This window comes from Salvelinus namaycush, chromosome 33 (assembly GCF_016432855.1).
Source record: "Salvelinus namaycush isolate Seneca chromosome 33, SaNama_1.0, whole genome shotgun sequence".
Classification (NCBI taxonomy): domain Eukaryota; kingdom Metazoa; phylum Chordata; class Actinopteri; order Salmoniformes; family Salmonidae; genus Salvelinus; species Salvelinus namaycush.
Window position 1 is genome coordinate 26877507 of NC_052339.1, and position 19048 is coordinate 26896554.

Consider the following 19048-nt stretch of genomic DNA (forward strand, 5'->3'; position numbering starts at 1 on the left):
TTTCCTTATCGTTTGCCCCGCCACCATATTTCACACCTGTTCAATCGCCATCTACTATTTAGTTCTGACTCTTCCAGTAGAGGGCTGTTCGAGAGCATGCGCACAGCCGCAGCGAGAGAACCCTATTCCTCCTGTCACAACATTGAGGGGCAAAACGACAGCCGTGTTGGTAAGGAATTCATAATTTCATACAACCGCTGGGTTACTGTACTTTGTTTTTAAAATATGACCAAGCACACACTATGGAAGAGCTGCATTTTGTAGGACGAAAACTATTCGAATGGCGTGTCGGGTTTTCCCATCGTTTTCAGATGTGTTGAGATGGTTATTCTCGCGCTAATCTCTCATGTTTTCTCCTATTAAGCAAACGAACATATAATATGCCCCTTCCGTCAACTACTGACCCACTAAATTAAGTAAAATCAACTCTGTCTATATATTCGTCAATTTTATTGCTGAAACATTTTCCAAACAAGTGATACGAGATAGTGTAAACACAATGCGTAGCACGGCAGTCAAGCTAAGTGAAACTATAATTTTCTGACTGTTCTCGGAGATGTTTCCTCTGCACGTTAGCGTTTTTGGTAGCTACGTGATGAGTTACATCCGTCCTTGTGCGAGGAGACATGTAAACAATGGCAATTAGTTATTTAATTGTTTTTGTTTTTGTTTCCTTGACTTCAGAACTGTTTTCTCTGTTAAGTTGTTTACTAGTTGTCTGGAGTTTCAGTTTCATCTTGGCACCTTATAGAGGGGTTTTGGCTCTAATATTTAGATCACCTCGACATTTTGTTTAACAACAACCGTTTTTCTGTTTATTTGAACTGACCGGGTGTAGCCTGTAAAGTTTCTCATATTTTGTTTATAAAACCTTAGGCCTAAATGGCAACTTGTTTAGTGTTTTCTAAATGTCACTGTAACACAAACTATCCAGAAAATGTAAAATATAAAATAATATCTGATTCTTAATGATTCTGATTCTTAATGAGATTAAAGATTAAAGTTGCAACATTCATTCTAACAATCACTTACCCCTACTAATAATTGTCAACACCTTATCCTATTCAATGATTAGATACAAGTAGATGCACGCTCATAATTTACTTGAAAAAAATTGTAAATTGGGAATAAAATACACCTGTTGAGTAAAGAATGTAAGGGCTTGTTTGTATGACTGTATGCAGTAAAATGTTACCACAGTCAAACTTCACTAAAGTAACAAAATAAGAATACTAAGCTTAAACTAAAATAGCAGCAGACACACCCCCAGCACACACCCCCAGAAGACACACCCCTTTTTCACAAACAAGGAAAAGGATAAGGGGGATGGATACCTAATCAGTGTGTCTAACCCATTTAACCCAACCCTTCTGAATCAGAGAGGCGCGGGGGCTGCCTTAAACAATGTATTGTTGCTTTGTCAAACCGTTCTTTTCCTTTAGTTCTCTGGTCATTCAATTATTATTACTTAGTAAAACACTACTCGTTAGTCGTATTTCTAAGAAAACAGACCCAAATGTATAATATTTCATAGAGCCCTCAAACTCAACTGGACCTCTAAGCCAGTTCCACTGCATTTTCCTCCATTGTTTTCCTCAAATCAAGGACTGATTTTGACCTGGAACATCAGGTGGGTGCAATTAATTATCAGGTAGACCAGAAAACCAGCAGGGCCTGGACCTCGTAGGGTAAGAGTTGAATACCCCTGTTCTATATCATCACAGCAACATGGACTTTCTGAAGTTATATATTCAATTATTTCTATTCAATACTTAATTTCCATTTGCTTTGAAGGTGACTGATTTTGTATCTTGTTGTGTGATTGTCAAAAAGCCAGATTAAAGGTTATATTGTTGAGGTGTTTATTTTGATGTCAGTGTCGGGAAGTAGTTCATATGCTTTCTGCTTTTCACGCCGCAATATAGCTGCCACGCAACACTTCCTGTTGTAGCACACAGATAAAAAATAAAACATGAATAAAGTGTTTTGGCTTGAGAAGCCTCTTCAGTTTGTGTATCAGTGGAAGAACCTATTCAACGATAACAAATTGGCTAAACTGTGACTTATTGCCTCGGTTGAGTTTAGTAAATTATATCTTAACTGACAACATGTGTGGAACCGTATTCTAATCTACACTGTGCCTTCAATATCTCTATTATAGAGAATGTTTCACTGGCTTGGTAAAGTAATTCCTTAGTTTTTACATTTAGCTTCTGCTGTCAAGTGAAGCAAGTATGTCATCGTACATAATAAGGAGATTTGGTGTAGACCTGATATCATTGTCCCGAACTGTAAAGTGTCAGTTTGTAATCTGTTGAAGTGGTTTTGAACTTGGATGGGAACACTTTTTCTCCTTTCTGAATGGTGAATGCTTCTTGCTGATGGATGAGGGGTTATTTGGAAGCTTTATTTTACCTATTTTCATGAACACTTGATATCAGAAGTCAACTATTCGTCTCTACAGTTGGCTTGCACATTGTATAGTCTACAGTCCGGTTTAAGAGAGACATTTTGTACCGTCATTTTAAATATCCCACTGACTGTAAAGCATTCAAAAACAATGCTGGTTACACTTCTCTTAAATTCTGCAGGTAAAATGCATTACGATGCAGTTATAATGTGTTGTAAGACTTGCATTGAGCATTTGGGTGAATTTATCTATCCCGTTAAGTATGACAGTGGTTCCTATCATGAATATCATCTTTTTAATTTAATTACTTCAGTATTGCAGTACTAGCTTGGCTTTCTCTCTACGCAGAACATTTAATTACTTCAGTATTGCAGTACTAGCTTGGCTTTCTCTCAACGCGGAACATTTCAGTGACCTTATCTGTTTTAAGTGTATAGTTTTAGTTTTAGTGTTTGTTTTTAACTATGTTGAATGGTTTGTAACTCTTTGCATACAGCGTTTGCTCCACTAAAAGTTTTGCGACTATGCCGCGGGACTTAGAGGTAATTTGTGGTTTAGTACGGTACCCTGCGTCACCACTTCATTGCTCCAGACCAGCGCAAGGGGGAGTTAGAGCACTGATTATGCTTTTGGGTCCTACTGTGTATCTAACTGACAATGACTGGGCGACATAAACCTAAATAGAAACTGATAATTGTGCACGACTTAAGTATTATTTACTAAAACTGTTGTTATACTAAGGTTTTTATTATTTTATTTTGCTCTTACTGTAGTAGTGTAAGCCACTCCCGACCGGTCAAGTTGTAGTGGTGCCACAGTCTGAGTGGTGCCACACAGCCTGAGTGGTGCCACAGTCTAAGACACTGCATAGCATGTCAAGCTGTGTTGCTACAGATGCTGGTTCAATACCCATGCCGGCCTCGACTGGGAGACCCATGAGATGACTGAATGTTTTTGGTTTCTCCCTCTAAAAACGTAAAGAAATAATTCTAAATAACAAACTGGCTTTATTTACAAATTAGTGACAATGTCTCACCCCATGTTCAAGAATGGCCCTTTTCTCGCTAATTTTACGTTATTTGATAATGAAATGATCTCCAAAAATATTGTTTTTGAAACAGTGATTTATTATTAATTTTGAACTATATAAAAGCCCCCCTATTCTCACAGATATATTATTAACCCTGTTATTAGCAGGACAATATAAACTCAGCAAAAAAAGAAACATCTCTTTTTCAGGACCCTGTCTTTCAAAGATAATTTGTAAAAATCCAAATAACGTCACCGATCTTCATTGTAAAGGGTTTAAACACTGTTTCCCATGCTTGTTCAATGAACCATAAACAATTAATGAACATTCACCTGTGGAATGGTCGTTATGACACTAACAGAGACGCCTAAGACAGCACTACAGGGAGACAGGATGGACAGCTGATAGTCCTCGCAGTGGCAGACCACGTGTAACAACACCTGCACAGGATCGGTACATCCGAACATCACACCTGCAGGACAGGCACAGGATGGCAACAACAACTGCCCGAGTTACACCAGGAATGCACAATCCCTCCATCAGTGCTCAGACTGTGCAATAGGCTGAGAGAGGCTGGACTGAGGGCTTGTAGGCCTGTTGTAAGGCAGGTCCTCACCAGACATCACCGGCAACAACATCGCCTATGGGCACAAACCCACCATCGCTGGACCAGACAGGACTGGCAAAAAGTGCTCTTCACTGACGAGTCGCAGTTTTGTCTCACCAGGGGTAATGGTGAGATTCGCGTTTATTGTTGAAGGAATGAGCATCACACTGAGAACTGTACTCTGGAGCGGGATCGATTTGGAGGTGGAGGCTCCGGCATGGTCTGGAGCGGTGTGTCACAGCATCATTGGACTGACACGGAACCCAAACCGGCTGCGCTTGTGCGCTATCATGCATACACTTATTTTGTCACCCTACACCAAACGCGATCACGACACGCAGGTTAAAATATCAAAACAAACTCTGAACCAATGACATTAATTTGGGGACAGTGTCACGATCGCCTTGCTGTGAGAGATTGGACCAAGGCGCAGCGTGTGCAAAATACATCTTCTTTATTATAAGAAGAGAGAAAACAAACAAGAAACGAACAACTATACACGAACTAACAAAATAACAAAACTGACGACCGTGAAGCTATAAATACAGATAGTGCTGCCACAAACACTACACATAGACAATCTCCCACAATCACCTAAAGCCTATGGCTGCCTTAAATATGGCTCCCAATCAGAGACAATTAATGACATCTGTCTCTGATTGAGAACCAAACCAGGCAACCATAGACTTTCCTAGAACTCTCTCCTGAACACAACCCCATACACTATTCAACACCCCCTAAACAATACACACACCCTAAACTAGACAAAACACACAAACTTCCCATGTCACACCCTGACCTAACTAAAATAATAAAGAAAACAAAGAATACTAAGGCCAGGGCGTGACAGACAGGTCAAAAAGCATTAAACATGTATGGCAATTTAGCTAGTTAGCTTGCACTTGCTAGCTAATTTGTCCTATTTAGCTAGCTTGCACTTGCTAGCTAATTTGTCCTATTTAGCTAGCTTGCACTTGCTAGCTAATTTGTCCTATTTAGCTAGCTTGCTGTTGCTAGCTAATTTGTCCTATTTAGCTAGCTTGCTGTTGCTAGCTAATTTGTCCTATTTAGCTAGCTTGCTGTTGCTAGCTAATTTGTCCTATTTAGCTAGCTTGCTGTTGCTAGCTAATTTGTCCTGGGAAATAAACATTGAGTTGTTATTTTACCTGAAATGCACAAGCTCCTACGCCGCCAATTAATCCACACATAAAACGGCCAACCGAATTGTTTCTAGTCATTTCTCCTCCTTCCAGGCTTTTTCATCTTTGAACTTATATGGTGATTGGCATCTAAACTTTCATAGTATTACCACGATTACCGGCAAAACAGTTCGTCTTTCAATCACCCACGTGGGTATAACCAATGAGGAGATGGCACGTGGGTACCTGCTTCTATAAACCAATGAGGAGATGGGAGAGGCAGGACTTTCAGCGCGATCGGCGTCAGAAATTGGAATGACTTCCATTTTTGGCCTTGGCAACGCAGACGCTTGTTGGCGCGCTTGAGCAGTGTGGGTGCAATAATTGAATAACATGGATTTCTAAATGTATTTTGAGACTCTCGCGCACGCGACGTGTCCGGTCTGGTCAGCATGTTAGCTTGTTGTCATTGCAGGCAATCTCAACGCTGTGCGTTACAGGGAAGACATCCTCCTCCCTCATGTGGTACCCTTCCTGCAGGCTCATCCTGATATGACCCTCCAGCATGACAATACCACCAGCCATACTGCTCGTTTTGTGCATGATTTCCTGCAAGACAGGAATGTCAGTGTTCTGCCATGGCCAGCAAAGAGCCCGGGTCTCAATCCTATTGAGCACGTCTGGGACCTGTTGGATTGGAGGGTGAGGACTAGGGCCATTCCCCCCCCAGAAATGTCTGGTAACTTGCATGTGCCGTGGTGGAAGAGTGGGGTAACATCTCACAGCAAGAACTGGCAAATCTGGTGCAGTCCATGAGGAGGAGATGCACTGCAGTACTTAATGCAGCTGATGGCCACACCAGATACTGACTGTTACTTTTGATTTTGACCCCCCCCCCCCCTTTGTTCAGGAACACATTCCATTTCTGTTAGTCTCATGTCTGTAGACCTTGTTCACTTTATGTATATGTTGTTGAATCTTGTCATGTTCTTACAAATATTTACACATGTTAAGTTTGCTGAAAATAAACGCAGTTGACAGTGAGAGGATGTTTCTTTTTTTGCTGAGTTTGTATTGGTCATGGCTTCCGAGTGGCGCACAATGGGATTGCCTTGCAGTTCTCCAGCTGTATCTACTGAAAGCGAGCAAGGTTCAAGGCACGAGGGCAGGGGGCATGGGATGGGCCGCAGAGCCGCGCATAGAAGACTGACCTAGCCCATGGGGGAGGGGGGGGGTGGACCCCCACCCCACCACTCTGTGTAGCACAGAGCAAAACTTTAAGTGGCATTGCACTAATAATGGCGCTGACTAGGGAAACGTTCCCTTTGTTCTTAGTGCCAGTCTGCACATTCAAACTAAAACAATGTAACTAATAATGGCATCTTTATGCTTTCGTTAGTAAAATAATGATACAAATAATTGTTTATTTAGATATGGATCCATAGTGAATTACTATGGGAATAAATATCACTGAATTACAGAAATATTGGGACAAAGTTATCCAATGAAGGGAAACAAACGGTTTCTTACTGGAAAATACTCTTTCAAACACACACGGTCATGTTGTACTGCGCCATCATGGCTATTAGCAGGTAGCTGGACAATAGACTTGCCTAGAAGGAGGGTGGGGGAGAATGTATTTCTATGTTTGGTTGGCTGTATCACAACCGGCCGTCATTGGTTGCAATTTCAGTTGAATCCACCAGAAAAGACAAATGAATAATACCACAAAAAGTATTAATATGTATCACATCCAAACGTGATTGGGAGTCCAATAGCCAAAGCATGGCGACTGGCCTTGAGAAATCAATGAGATTTTTAAAATCATTTAATCTCCGTTTGGGTATTGGTTAGACTACAATTAGGGTGTAGAAATGTCATGCTCTTACTGTAACCTTTTATTTAACTAGGCAAGTCAGTTAAGAACATATTCTTATTTATAAGGACAGCCTACTCCTTCCTCCCCGTCGGGGAATTGAACCCCGGTCTCCCGCGTGCCCGCACGACACGGGATTCTTTAGCTAAATAGCCAAGTACTGTAGTCTACTCCCGACCATCACGTTGTACAGCGCCATATTTTCCGTTACATCCTAATGGAAACCCAGAGGGTTTTTCTTGGAATAGACACACCATAATATTAATCAGATTAAGCAACATTTCTTAAAAATCAGTCCCATATACTATGTTCTTACAAAAAAAGGTTTTAAATTCTCTAGTACAGCCATTATTGAAGGCTATCAAATGCTTTTCAAAGATGCCCTTTGGTGGTCAAACTAGCACTAACTAGCATGAATAGTTGCCAGTGGTTCACACTTAAATAACGTGCCATACAATTCTTCGGCACCATGCAAACTGCGTCGCAGTACGCTGCAACTTTTAAAGGACAAAACACTCTGTACATTTTTGACATGGCGCAAGTTGTCCATTTGTTTTAGATTTTAATAGGAGGAAAGCAAGTCACAGATCGGGGGCACCCTGCCATTTCAGCAACATGAAAGTCCATGCCTCAATCGGAAAGAAACACTCACTTTTTGAATTCTGCATATAGCCTTCACTTATAAAACCAGTCATTACTAGTTATGTGACAAGTTTATCGTTTCAGTCAAATCCCTGCATTAAATCTGTGATATTTCAGCTCAATGAAACGGGTAGCTAGATATACTGTAGTTGGAAATGTGATTTTAAAACTGAAATAGAAAAACATTCTCTAGTTTTGAATAAAGCACTAAGGTATTATCTAAGAGAGTGACTGGCTTTCAGTTGTAATGGCCTTAATGGTTGTTTATCAATATGCAAAATGATAACAGATGTTGTCAAGTTATATCAATTGATCAATTCAATCTCACAGCAGACATGTTGTAGGAATCTTGAAAATCTAGCTCTTCTCTTGTCTCAAGCTTTGAAACCTTGATTGGAAATATCACAGAAATTCAGTGAATAAAAGAGACATGATGCATATGAATTGAATGTGTTTTTCATTCATGGATACCATGCTTTGTCAGATATCAGACCTATTCATTTTGACTTGACATCGAATTGAGTTATTGCTGGTGTGTCTTAGTCAGTGTCAAGGCTGGTTTGACATCAAAAAGTTAGATGAGGTAGTCTTCATACAGAACAAACTGGTTTCAGGATAATTCTTTTGAACATATTTATATTGTACTGAGAGAGCCAAATCTTGAGTGTTATTGTGCATATATAATATCTATTCTCATCATATATGCACTTTGACGCAGCCTATATGATAACATGGTGACATATGTTGCTGTTGTAAGTCTAGGGCATTTTAAGCCCAACTTCTTCATTTCTACTGTGCTTAGAGTGCTATAAGCTTATGTGGCAATGACAAAGCAGATTGCTTCAAAAAAACAACTCGTTTCAATAGAATGTTAATGTGTACGTGTTATGTTCTTCTCACCAGCTTCAGAGACTTCCTATTGATCAAGCATACTTTGATTCAGGAGCCGTTTTACTAGACTTGAGGGTTATATTGAGAGTGCCACCAGCATGCAATCTGGAAGCATTGTTTAGCTTTGAGAACAAATTGCCTTTTTCCCTTTGCAACTGAATAGAACATTCTTTGTTGGAAACCCAATTAGAGTTGGGCACGTTTTGTCACAACTTGTCGTTGTGCTAATCATCACTTGCCTGGTTTTTCCGATAGGCAATTCCCAATCCCAGTGTGCTGCGTTAACTTTAAGCTTGTTTATATGAAATGTGAACACCCAGGGCGTAATAAACATCCTGCGACTCACCGTTACCCTCTATGCTCTCCAGCCTCTGTCCCCTTTTGTTGCGTTGAAGCAACATGGGTGTTTGCTAAGTCACGGAAAAATGTGTGAATTTGTGAAACCTCGTGCTGTGTTGGGGGGAGTGTGTGGTCCCTTGTCCCTTAACATACCACATTGCTGCAACTAAAGCTGCAAAAACTCTTAGCCAAAGTTCCCTCATGCGTTAGTGTCTGTACACTGTCGTAGACAAAAACAACTGGGTTTACTGATAATCCTCAAATAAAAATGAAGGATGGAGCAGTTGGAGCCATAGGAGATATGTGTTTTAATCCTATAAAAACGAGTGAAAAATGGTTGTTCTGGTCTTCTTCCACTGCTTTATACATTTTGTTCCTTGCATTGCAAATGGATAGTAATTACATTTTGAATGGGGAAAAGATGTGAGTTAGAGGAATTTCCACAGGAGTTTATTGAAAAAATGTTTGACGCAACCCCACTGTGTCTAGTATGATGAGACATGGGTAGGTGTATGAATTCCCCTTCCCTCGCTTTGATGAATGACTTTGAACTTTTGCCCCTTTTTTTTCTTCTTCAGACATATGTATTTACCGGGCTCCATTTGACACTTCACATAATAATACCTGTATATTTTAATTCAGCCTGGGTTCTAATGTGCCAGCGATGACACTTCTCAGTCAGGTAGATAATAGAACAGAGAATAAGTGTTCTGTATCTCTCTATAACTGTTGTGTTAATCCCCAAACTATCAGGTGTGGGTGTATTCTCAGATGGCACAGGAGATAATTGGGGATCCACCTGTATCAGTAGTCACAACCCAGATGAATTATAGATGTCTCAGAGATATGTCACCCTGATGGCAGACTACGCAGAGGCCTTGGCCATCACAGTCAGATTAGGACAGATTACAATTGGTCTTTTTTTTGTTTGTCCCGTGGGCGGTTGAACAGTGATTTTTGTTTTGCTCTTCATTGTTAGAGCACATAGAGAGAGACTGAGCCCAGCTGCTCTGACAAAGGGAGAGTTTAACTGTAGGGTGAAAAGCTTGTATTGGCTACAAACGCCGTGCCTTCAAGCGCCAAGCCTTACCTCTGTTTTGGTAAAAAGATGTGGGATGGGTCTGGAGAAATGTAACCACTCTAATTCATAGACAACGGTATGGACGCAAGGACTGACCATCCATGATATAACAATTTATAGTTTAATTATGTTTTGAGGCTACACAGTGTTTGTTTTTATTTACATTGTTTACAAATGGTTTACGACCGTCGAACTAGGCACATGAGACATTTACAAGTTATATTCTAACAAAATAAATTATTATCATTAATTTATCAGTCAAATGTATGTAGCAATTAACGATTCTAGCTTTAACAGGCAGAACATAAAATGTTCATAATGTTGTGAAAATGTTGCGAAAGGACCGACTCAATTCCCTCCTTTTGCCAAGAATGCACCGAAAGTGTTGGTTAACCATGAGCATATGTCACTGCTGTCTATCTCTCTCTCTTCCTTTTTCCCCTCTACTGAACATGTTTGTGGAGTCTCCATTATAATGTGAATGGCAGTGTTTATTGGATTCTCTTAGCGAGCTCTGTTATTGTGTACACAAACAGGCGTGCCTCTGTGTCAGATATTTCAATTTCTTGTCATTCAAAAGCGACATAAAGGTGCCGGGCTCATGATGGAGATGTCTTGTACTGATTTACTGCGGAGGCGAGAAAATGGCAACCACTTTCAGTTCTAGAAAAAAAGCTGTTGGATTTTTTCAATTTAACATATAATGAGTCTCTTATACTTTAAAAGCACGTAATGGGTACATAAGCACAATGTCCTGCAGCTGAGTACCATGTCATCTTCTGTCTCTTTCTCAATCTTTCTCTCTCTGTTTAATTCAAAGGGCTGTATTGGCATGGGAAATGTGTTTTAGATTGCCAAAGCAAGTGAAATAAACAATAAACAAAAGTGAGAAGAAAAACAACAAAAAAACGAGTCGACATGAACGGTAAACATTGCACTCTCAATGGTTTCAAAATGGTGAAGACATTTTTTATTAATATATTTTTTTACCCCTTTTTTTTCTCCCCAATTTCGTGGTATCCAATTGGTAGTAGTTAAAGTCTTGTCTCATCGCTGCAACTCCCGTACGGACTCTGGAGAGGCGAAGGTCGAGAGCCATGCGTCCTCCGAAACACAACCCAACCAAGCCGCACTGCTTCTTGACACAATGCCCATCCAACCTGGAATCCAGCTGCACCAATGTGTCGGAGGAAACACCGTACACCTGGCGAACGTGTCAGCGTGCACTGCGCCCGGCCCGCCACGAGTCGCTAGTGCGCGATGAGACAAGGATATCCCTGCCGGCCAAACCCTCCCTAACCCGGACGATGTTGGGACAATTGTGTGCCGCCCCATGGGCCTCCCGGTCGCGGCCGGCTGCGACAGAGTCTGGACTCGAACCCAGAATCTCTGGTGGCACAGCTAGCACTGCGATGCATTGCCTTAGACCACTGCGCCACCCGGAGGCCCTGTGAAGACATTTAAAGTGTTACATTATCAGCTATAGTGCCTTTGAAAATATTCAGACACCTTGACTTTTTCCACATTTTGTTAGGTTACAGCATTATTCTAAAATGTAATAAATATTTATTTTCTCTTAAATCTACACACACTACCCCATAATGACAATGCAAAAACAGGTCTTTAGAAATGTTTGCTAATTTATTATAAACAGAAATATGACATTTACATAAGTATTCAGACCCTTTACTCAGTACTTTGTTGACGCACCTTTATCAGCGTTGATTCTTCTTTGGTATGATGCTACAAGCTTGGCACGCCTGTATTTGGGGAGTTTCTCCCATTTCTTCTCTCAAGCTCTGTCAGGTCGAATGGGGAGCTTTGCTACAGAGCTATTTTCAGGACTCTTGAGATTTTCGATCGGGTTCAAGTACAGGATCTGGCTGGGCCACACAAGGACATTCAGAGACTTGTCTCCGAAGCCACACCTGCTTTGTCTTGACTGTGTGCTTTGGGTCATTGTCCTGTTGCAGGGTGACCCTTTGTCCCAGTCTGAGGTTCTGAGTGCTCTGGAGCAGGTTTTCATCAAGGATCTCTCTGTACTTTACTCCGTTCATCTTTGCCTCTATCCTGACTAGTCTCCCAGTCTCCCAAAAAACACCCCCACAGCATGATGCTGCCTCCACCATGCTTCACCGTAGGGATGGTGCCAGGTTTCCTCCAGACGTGACGCTTGGCATTCAGGCCAAAGAGTTGAATCTTGGTTTCATCAGACCAGAGAATCTTGTTTCTCGTACTCAGAGTCCTTTAGGTGCCTTTTGGCAAACTCCAAGTGGGCTGTCATGTACCTTTTTACTGAGGAGTGTCTTCCGTCTGGCCACTCTACCATTAAGGCCTGATTGGTGGAGTGCTGCAGAGATGGTTATCCTTCTGGAAAGTTCTCCCATTTCCACAGAGGAACTCTGGAGCTCTGTCAGTGACCATCGAGTTATTGGTCACCTCCCTGACAAAGGCCCTTCTCCCCCGATTGCTCAGGAAGAGTCTTGGTGGTTCCAAACTTCTTCCATTTAAGAATGATGGAGGCCACTGTGTACTTGGGAACCTTCAATGCTGCAGAAATATTTTGGTACCCTTCCCCAGAACTGTGCCTCGACACAATCCTGTCTCAGAACTCTACGGACAATTCCTTCGACCTCATGGCTTAGTTTTTGCTCTGACATGCACTGTCAACTGTGGGACCTTATATAGACAGGTGTGTGCCTTTCCAAATCATGTCCAAACAATTGAATTTACCACAGGTGAACTCCAGTCATGTTGTAGAAACATCTGAAAGATGATCAATGGAAACAGGATGCACCTGAGCTCAATTTTGAGTCTCATAGTAAAGCCTCTGAATACTTATGGTATTTCTGTTTTTTTTTTATAAATTAGTAAACTTTTCTAAAAACCTGTTTTCATTATGGGGTATTGTGTGTGTGTGTGTGGTAGATATCTTAGGATAAAAGAAAAAGTCATCCATTTTAGAATAAGGCAGTAATGTGGAAAAAGTCAAGGGTTCTGAATACTTTCCATGTGCAAATAGTTGAAGTACGAAAGGGAAAATAAATTGACACATCAAAATTGGATTTGTTTTCAAATTCTCTCTCACACCTTCCTGTCTGGAGAATGATGCATGCTGTTATTTGCCTATGCACGGCCTGCCATTAACTTTATTAGATTCATGCTTGCGTGTGTAACAGCGCTCATTTGTGACCTTCACGGATCCACCTGTACCCGAATATTCGGATAGTCGGATCTGCCACTCGTCTCGGGTTTGTTATTTTAACTGACTTGTCCGGAAGGGCCCGTACAGATCCGAACGCGACTGCTTGCAGTAAAGAGAGTGGAGCGTGCCACGTGTAGATTGTTGTTGGCCAATCATAAGTCATCAAAGCGGCAATAGACTGCACTCATAGAGCCTCCGTGTGTGGCAGAAGTTATGAGATATCTAATCAATGGAAGATGGAATTAAAATTGACAGTGTGGCAGAAGTTATGAGATATCTAATCAATGGAAGATGGAATTAAAATGACAGATTTTACAGTTGAAGGATAGGCTACAACGACCATGAGCCAACAGGTAGGCAGCTACTTAATATTCTGAATTAAGTTGTTATTTGTAACTGTAGGATGAGAAAGTGCATGCGGCCTCAATTAGCCTAGCTAGCTAACGATGTTAGCCAGGTATCTTAACTAGCTTCTCCAGGTTTGATGCAGTCAAAACAAGTACTACGTAATCATTGGATGATAAATAACCTAGCTATGGCAGCTATTAGTCTACTATAGTGCAAGTCGGCTTGGTTAGTTGCTGTCTCTCCCTCCCTGCTCCCTTTGTCACTCGCTCACTGTACTCCCCCACCTGCTAGAGTGGCACCTATCTTTGATTTGTCTCTGACATTCAAAAGCTGAGCTACTGCCTTCTAAAGTCTAGGAGTATTTGCTTGAAGTAATATTATACACTGTGTGTCTCTGTTGCTATCAATTGATCTATTCACTTGCTGTAAAAGAGAATGTGTAATGAAATGAGGGTTCATATAAATTATAATACATTTGGTAGCAAAATAAAATTTGGGGGAATAAGGTCTAGACTTTGTTTGTAATATTAAATAGCCTAAAAGATGACATGAGTTTTGTTAAACTTACAGATAATGAGCTTCAAAACCAACATTTTTCTAGGTCTCTCAAATTAAACAAAATCAAGATTTTGGTGCCTTATTTAATATAGGCTCAATAAACAATCATAAAAAGGGGGCGGGGTCAATTTTCAAACGTGAAAAAGGGGTCTCTGGGGGGTGGGGGGTGTAAGCCATCAAGGTAAATGGAATCTTGCACGAAATATTTTTATGGGCCTAATAATAAAAAATGTAATTTAAACTGAACATTTATTAACTTTTAATGTGTCATGAACACAACCATTCATGATATTTTCATTTTATTTTTCAAATAAATTACTTCAAAATGTAGGCATGTTCGTCCACTCCAAAATTATTCCAGCATCCAAAGCCCCCCCACGGGCTCCCCCATAATCCGCACCATGGTAGCGGCCATTGTTTAGCTCCCCTAATCGCTGGGTCTCTTTCATCGCGTCATGGTGGCAACATTTCATCTGTTGACAATTTTATTAATTTCTGTCAGGTACACAGTTCACGCTGCATTACTAAGGCCTGGTGTGTATTTGCTGTGGCGTAATTGTCTTTTTGGATAACTGCAGTGGAGATCGCAGGAAAATTGTATTTATTTTTTCAGCTTTATTGGTGTGCTTATTTAAGACTGTTGTTTACATTGTTGCACATCGTCAGCCTCACACAATATCATCCTACCCATACCAACCACTTGAATGTAGTTATTTACTGTAGGTCTGAGGACATACTGTGGCATCAATGGGATGAATCCTAAAGATCATCAGTCTTTTACACAGTTACCATTGGCATCAGTGCAATATTTACATGAGATAGTTAGGCCTACTGTACTTTACATGCACACATACAGGTTAGGATTTAGCCCTTTGTCTTTACTCCCACAAACCTGGTCTTCTTTGCTATCTTGTGTGTGTGTGTGTGCGCCATACAGATCAAAAACCTCCTGGTGGCTCTTTCACTGTCAAATTAAACAATTCGATCAATGGAGCCCAGTGAGGGAGGGGAGGGTTAGGACACACAGCTCCACCCCATGCCCAGTAGGAATGCACTGCGATTATTCGAATATCCAAACGGATGTTTAGTATTCGATTACTTGGAAGACTTAAGCCTATCCCAAACCTTAACCCTTACTATAACCATTCAGAGTTAATTCGTAATTAATGCTTAAACTTAACCTCGGAAAGATGCAGAGAAGTAACCAAACAGTTTGGAACAACACAGACTCACACACACCGGCTCCTGCTCCTCTCTCGCCCCTTCCCCACCAGTTTGCTGAAACAAGCAGTGCAGTGCACAAGTCTCCATTGATGTTTCATATACACTACCGTTCAAAAGTTTGTGGTCAGTTAGAAATGTCCTTGTTTTTGAAAGAAAAGCAAATTAAAATAACATTAAGTTGATCAGAAATACCGTGTAGACATTGTTAATGTTGTAAATTACTATTGTAGCTGGAAACGGCAGACTTAAAATATATATATTTTTTGAATATCTACATAGGCGTAAAGAGGACCATTTATCAGCAACCATCACTCCTGTGTTCCAATGGCACGTTGTGTTAGCTAATCCAAGTTTATAATTTTAAAAGGCTAATTGATCATTAAAAAACAATTTGTAATTTTGTTAGCACAACTGAAAAACTTTGCGAGATCTTCAGTTTCTTGGTAATTTCTCACATGGAATAGCCTTCATTTCTCAGAACAAAAATAGACTGACGAGTTCAGAAGAAAGGTCTTTGTTTCTGGCCATTTTGAGCCTGTAATCAAACCCACAAATGCTGATGCTCCAGATACTCAACTAGTCGAAAGAAGGCCAGTTTTATTGCTTCTTTAATTAGAACAGTTTTCAGTTGTGCTGTAATGGGACTCTGTAAGCCTATGTAGATAATCCATAAAAAAAATTGCTATTTCCAGCTACAATAGTCATTTACAACATTAACAATGTCTACACTGTATTTTTGATCGATTTGATGTTATTGTAATGGACAAAAAAATAGCTTTTCTTTCAAAAACAAGGACATTTCTAAGTGACCCCAAACTTTTGAATGGTAGTGTACATATATACACACAAAAGTATATATGTGGGCACCCCTTCAAATGAGTGGATTCGGCTATTTAAGCCACACCCATTGCTGACAGGTGTATACAATCGAGCACACAGCCATGCAAGCTCCATAGACAAACATTGGCAACTGTGGAAATGTCTAGGAGCAACAACGGCTCAGCTGACAAATGGTAGGCCACACAAGCTCACAGAACGGGACCGCCGAGTGCTGAAGCACGTAAAAATCATCTGTCCCCGGTTGCAACACTCACTACCAAGTTCCAAACTGCCTCTGGAAGCAACGCCAGCACAAGAACTGTTTGTCGGTTGCTTCATGAAATGGGTTTCCATGGCTGAGCAGCCGCACACAAGCCTAAGATCACCATGCGCAATTCCTAGGCGTTGGCTGGAGGGGTGTAAAGCTTGCCGCCATTGGACTCTGGAGCAGAGGAAACGTGTTCTATGGAGGGATGAATCATGCGTCGCCATCAGGCAGTCCGACGGAAGAATCTGGTTTTGGCGGATGCCCCTTAGATCAAGTGAAGGGAAACGCTACAGCATACAACATTCTAGACGGTTCTGTGCTTCCAACTTTATGGCAACAGTATAGGGAAGGCCCTTACCTGTTTTCAGCATGACAATGCCCCCGTGCAAGGTCCATACAGAAATGGCTAGTTGAGATCGGTGTGGAAGAACTTGACTGGTCAGCACAGAGAGGTTTTGAGGTCAGGGCTCTATCAAAACATCTTTGGGATGAATTGGAGCGCCGACTGCGAGCCAGGCCTAATCGCCCAACATCAGTGCCCGACCTCACTAATGCTCTTGTCCCCTCAGCAATGTTCCAACATCTAGTGGAAAGCCTTCCCAGAAGACTGGAGGCTGTTACATTAACTCCATATTAATGCCCCTGATTTTGGAATGTGATGATCGATGAGCAGATGCCCACATAATTTTGGTCATCCAGTGTATTTTTAAAACACATATTTCGACTATCCACATATCTGATATTTTTATAATACTGAAATAATTTCAAATGCCTATCCCTAATGCCCAGAGCCTTGGCAGCCACCCCTCCCAGTTAATCAGAGGGCCTGCAGACTGCAGTCAGACCAGCCCCACCTCCACTCACCCTAGGGGACCTCGAGCACTGGCTCCCCTCCCCCTCTCCTTCATACCTCCAAGAAACCTTCCATGGAGAATATGGGAGCCATTCAATCAAATCCTCATTGCAGTATTTAAGCTGTAATTTATAAACAATCCCTATTTCCCCACAAACCTTTTAGTAAAACTAAATCTCTGGGTGGTTTTGGGGACGCTGTTTACACAGAGGAATCTCATTTCAACTTTTCAGAGTATGGCACATGCATACATGAATTGTTGTGTTAACAAAGTTAAATGCTTTGCATTTATTGACTATGGCATGTTTGTCTGTCATTTTGAACCATTGTTCATTTTATTTGTTTTGTCTATAGCTAGGCCTCGAATAGATCTGCTCAAGACATAGAATGTGATTGGAATGGATACTGGGAGACTGAGTCCCTGATTGGCCGAAGGACTGGGCAGGAGGAAATACCAAACGGTGAGTCACTATGGAAGTTCACTGAAACACTGAAGAGTTCACTTAACAGTAGGGTAGCAGTGGTCAATGGTCAAAATTATGATTTCAGTCCGTTTTGTGGTGCGATAAGGTTAGGCTGTGATTATTTTACTCTGTAGCCCTGAGATTTCCTTTATGATATTTCAACACAGTTAATCTTTAGTCAGAGTGCAACAAGGCCCGAGGGTGACCATTTTGTGTTAGAGCAGTAAGTGTTACAGTTATATAGTGAATCCATTTTGTTTCCGGGTAACTAAAGTACAGTCCATTAATCTGCTTCGGAAGGCTCACAGTCGCTGCTTCTCACTGCCTTTCCGTGAAAATCCGGGCCCCTCCAGCGGCGGCCACCCCCTCTACCACAGACCCCATTTCACTTCATTTGACTTTCATGGGAAGCAGTCTTTATCTCTTACCAGGAACTCAATCCAAATTCCATCAGACATCAATTTACATAATGTACCAGGGAAAGAGATGCATTCATGTCCTCTATATACAATACACATGGGTTACTGTACTTGGGGGGGAACATCCCGCCTCTGTCTCCTACCACGGGCAATGAGGCGGTCCAGCTGCTTACGTCTCAAGCGAACAATTGAAGTGCACATAAGACTAGGAATGTAATCTGCTTTGTTTGAAAGGGGGATACTTCAGAGAGCTTTCATGTTTTTCTAGAAGGAATGTGGGGGCTTTTCATTCACTCTGTTCAGAAGGAAAATTACATGTAGGAATAAATTGAGACGTCTCAACTTAACGCAATGCACAATTTTAAATGGCAATTAATTTGATTTTGCATTCTGTTGGCCTATGTGTGTGTTTCATGTGGCTTTTTTTCCTCTCTGGTTGTAGAATTGATCCTGTCTCGAATGATGCAGGCAGAGGATAGGAAGAAAATAAAACTGAGTGTGAGTTCCAGCAAAGGCGTGGTGGAGGAATATTGTCTAAGAGTGAGTAGGCCTGGACCGACCAAACCTGAGCTCTTGATCATATCCTAACCCCATACAGAAGCCTGATATATTGACATATTTTAAATACATATACAGTTGAAGTTTACATACACTTAGTTTGGAGTCATTAAAACTTTTTTTTCAAACCACTCCACAAATTTCTTGTAAACAAACTATAGTTTTGGCAAGTCGATTAGGACGTCTACTTTGTGCATGACACAAGTCATTTTTCCAACAATTTTCCAACAATTGTTTACAAATTATAATTCACTGGATCACAATTCCAGTGGGTCAGAAGTTTACATACACTAAGTTGACTGTGCCTTTTAAACAGA

At 41.1% G+C, this 19048-nt stretch overlaps 1 protein-coding gene across 10 annotated transcripts in view; it reads left to right on the plus strand.

Annotated features, from left to right (window-relative positions):
• LOC120027597 (lethal(3)malignant brain tumor-like protein 4) overlaps positions 1-19048 on the plus strand; it is a 143127-nt gene that overhangs the window by 16187 nt on the left and 107892 nt on the right. For 2 of the 10 annotated variants that reach the window (XM_038972581.1, XM_038972582.1), the window contains exons 2-3: positions 17649-17751; positions 18616-18713. The exons of 2 other annotated variants lie outside the window; for them this stretch is intronic. In XM_038972581.1, coding sequence (XP_038828509.1) covers positions 17649-17751; positions 18616-18713 — 201 coding nt within the window. Of the gene's footprint in view, positions 1-83; positions 170-17644; positions 17752-18615; positions 18714-19048 lie in introns of those variants that run through there. 6 more of the 10 variants (XM_038972583.1, XM_038972584.1, XM_038972590.1 and 3 more) reach the window with 4 other exon arrangements.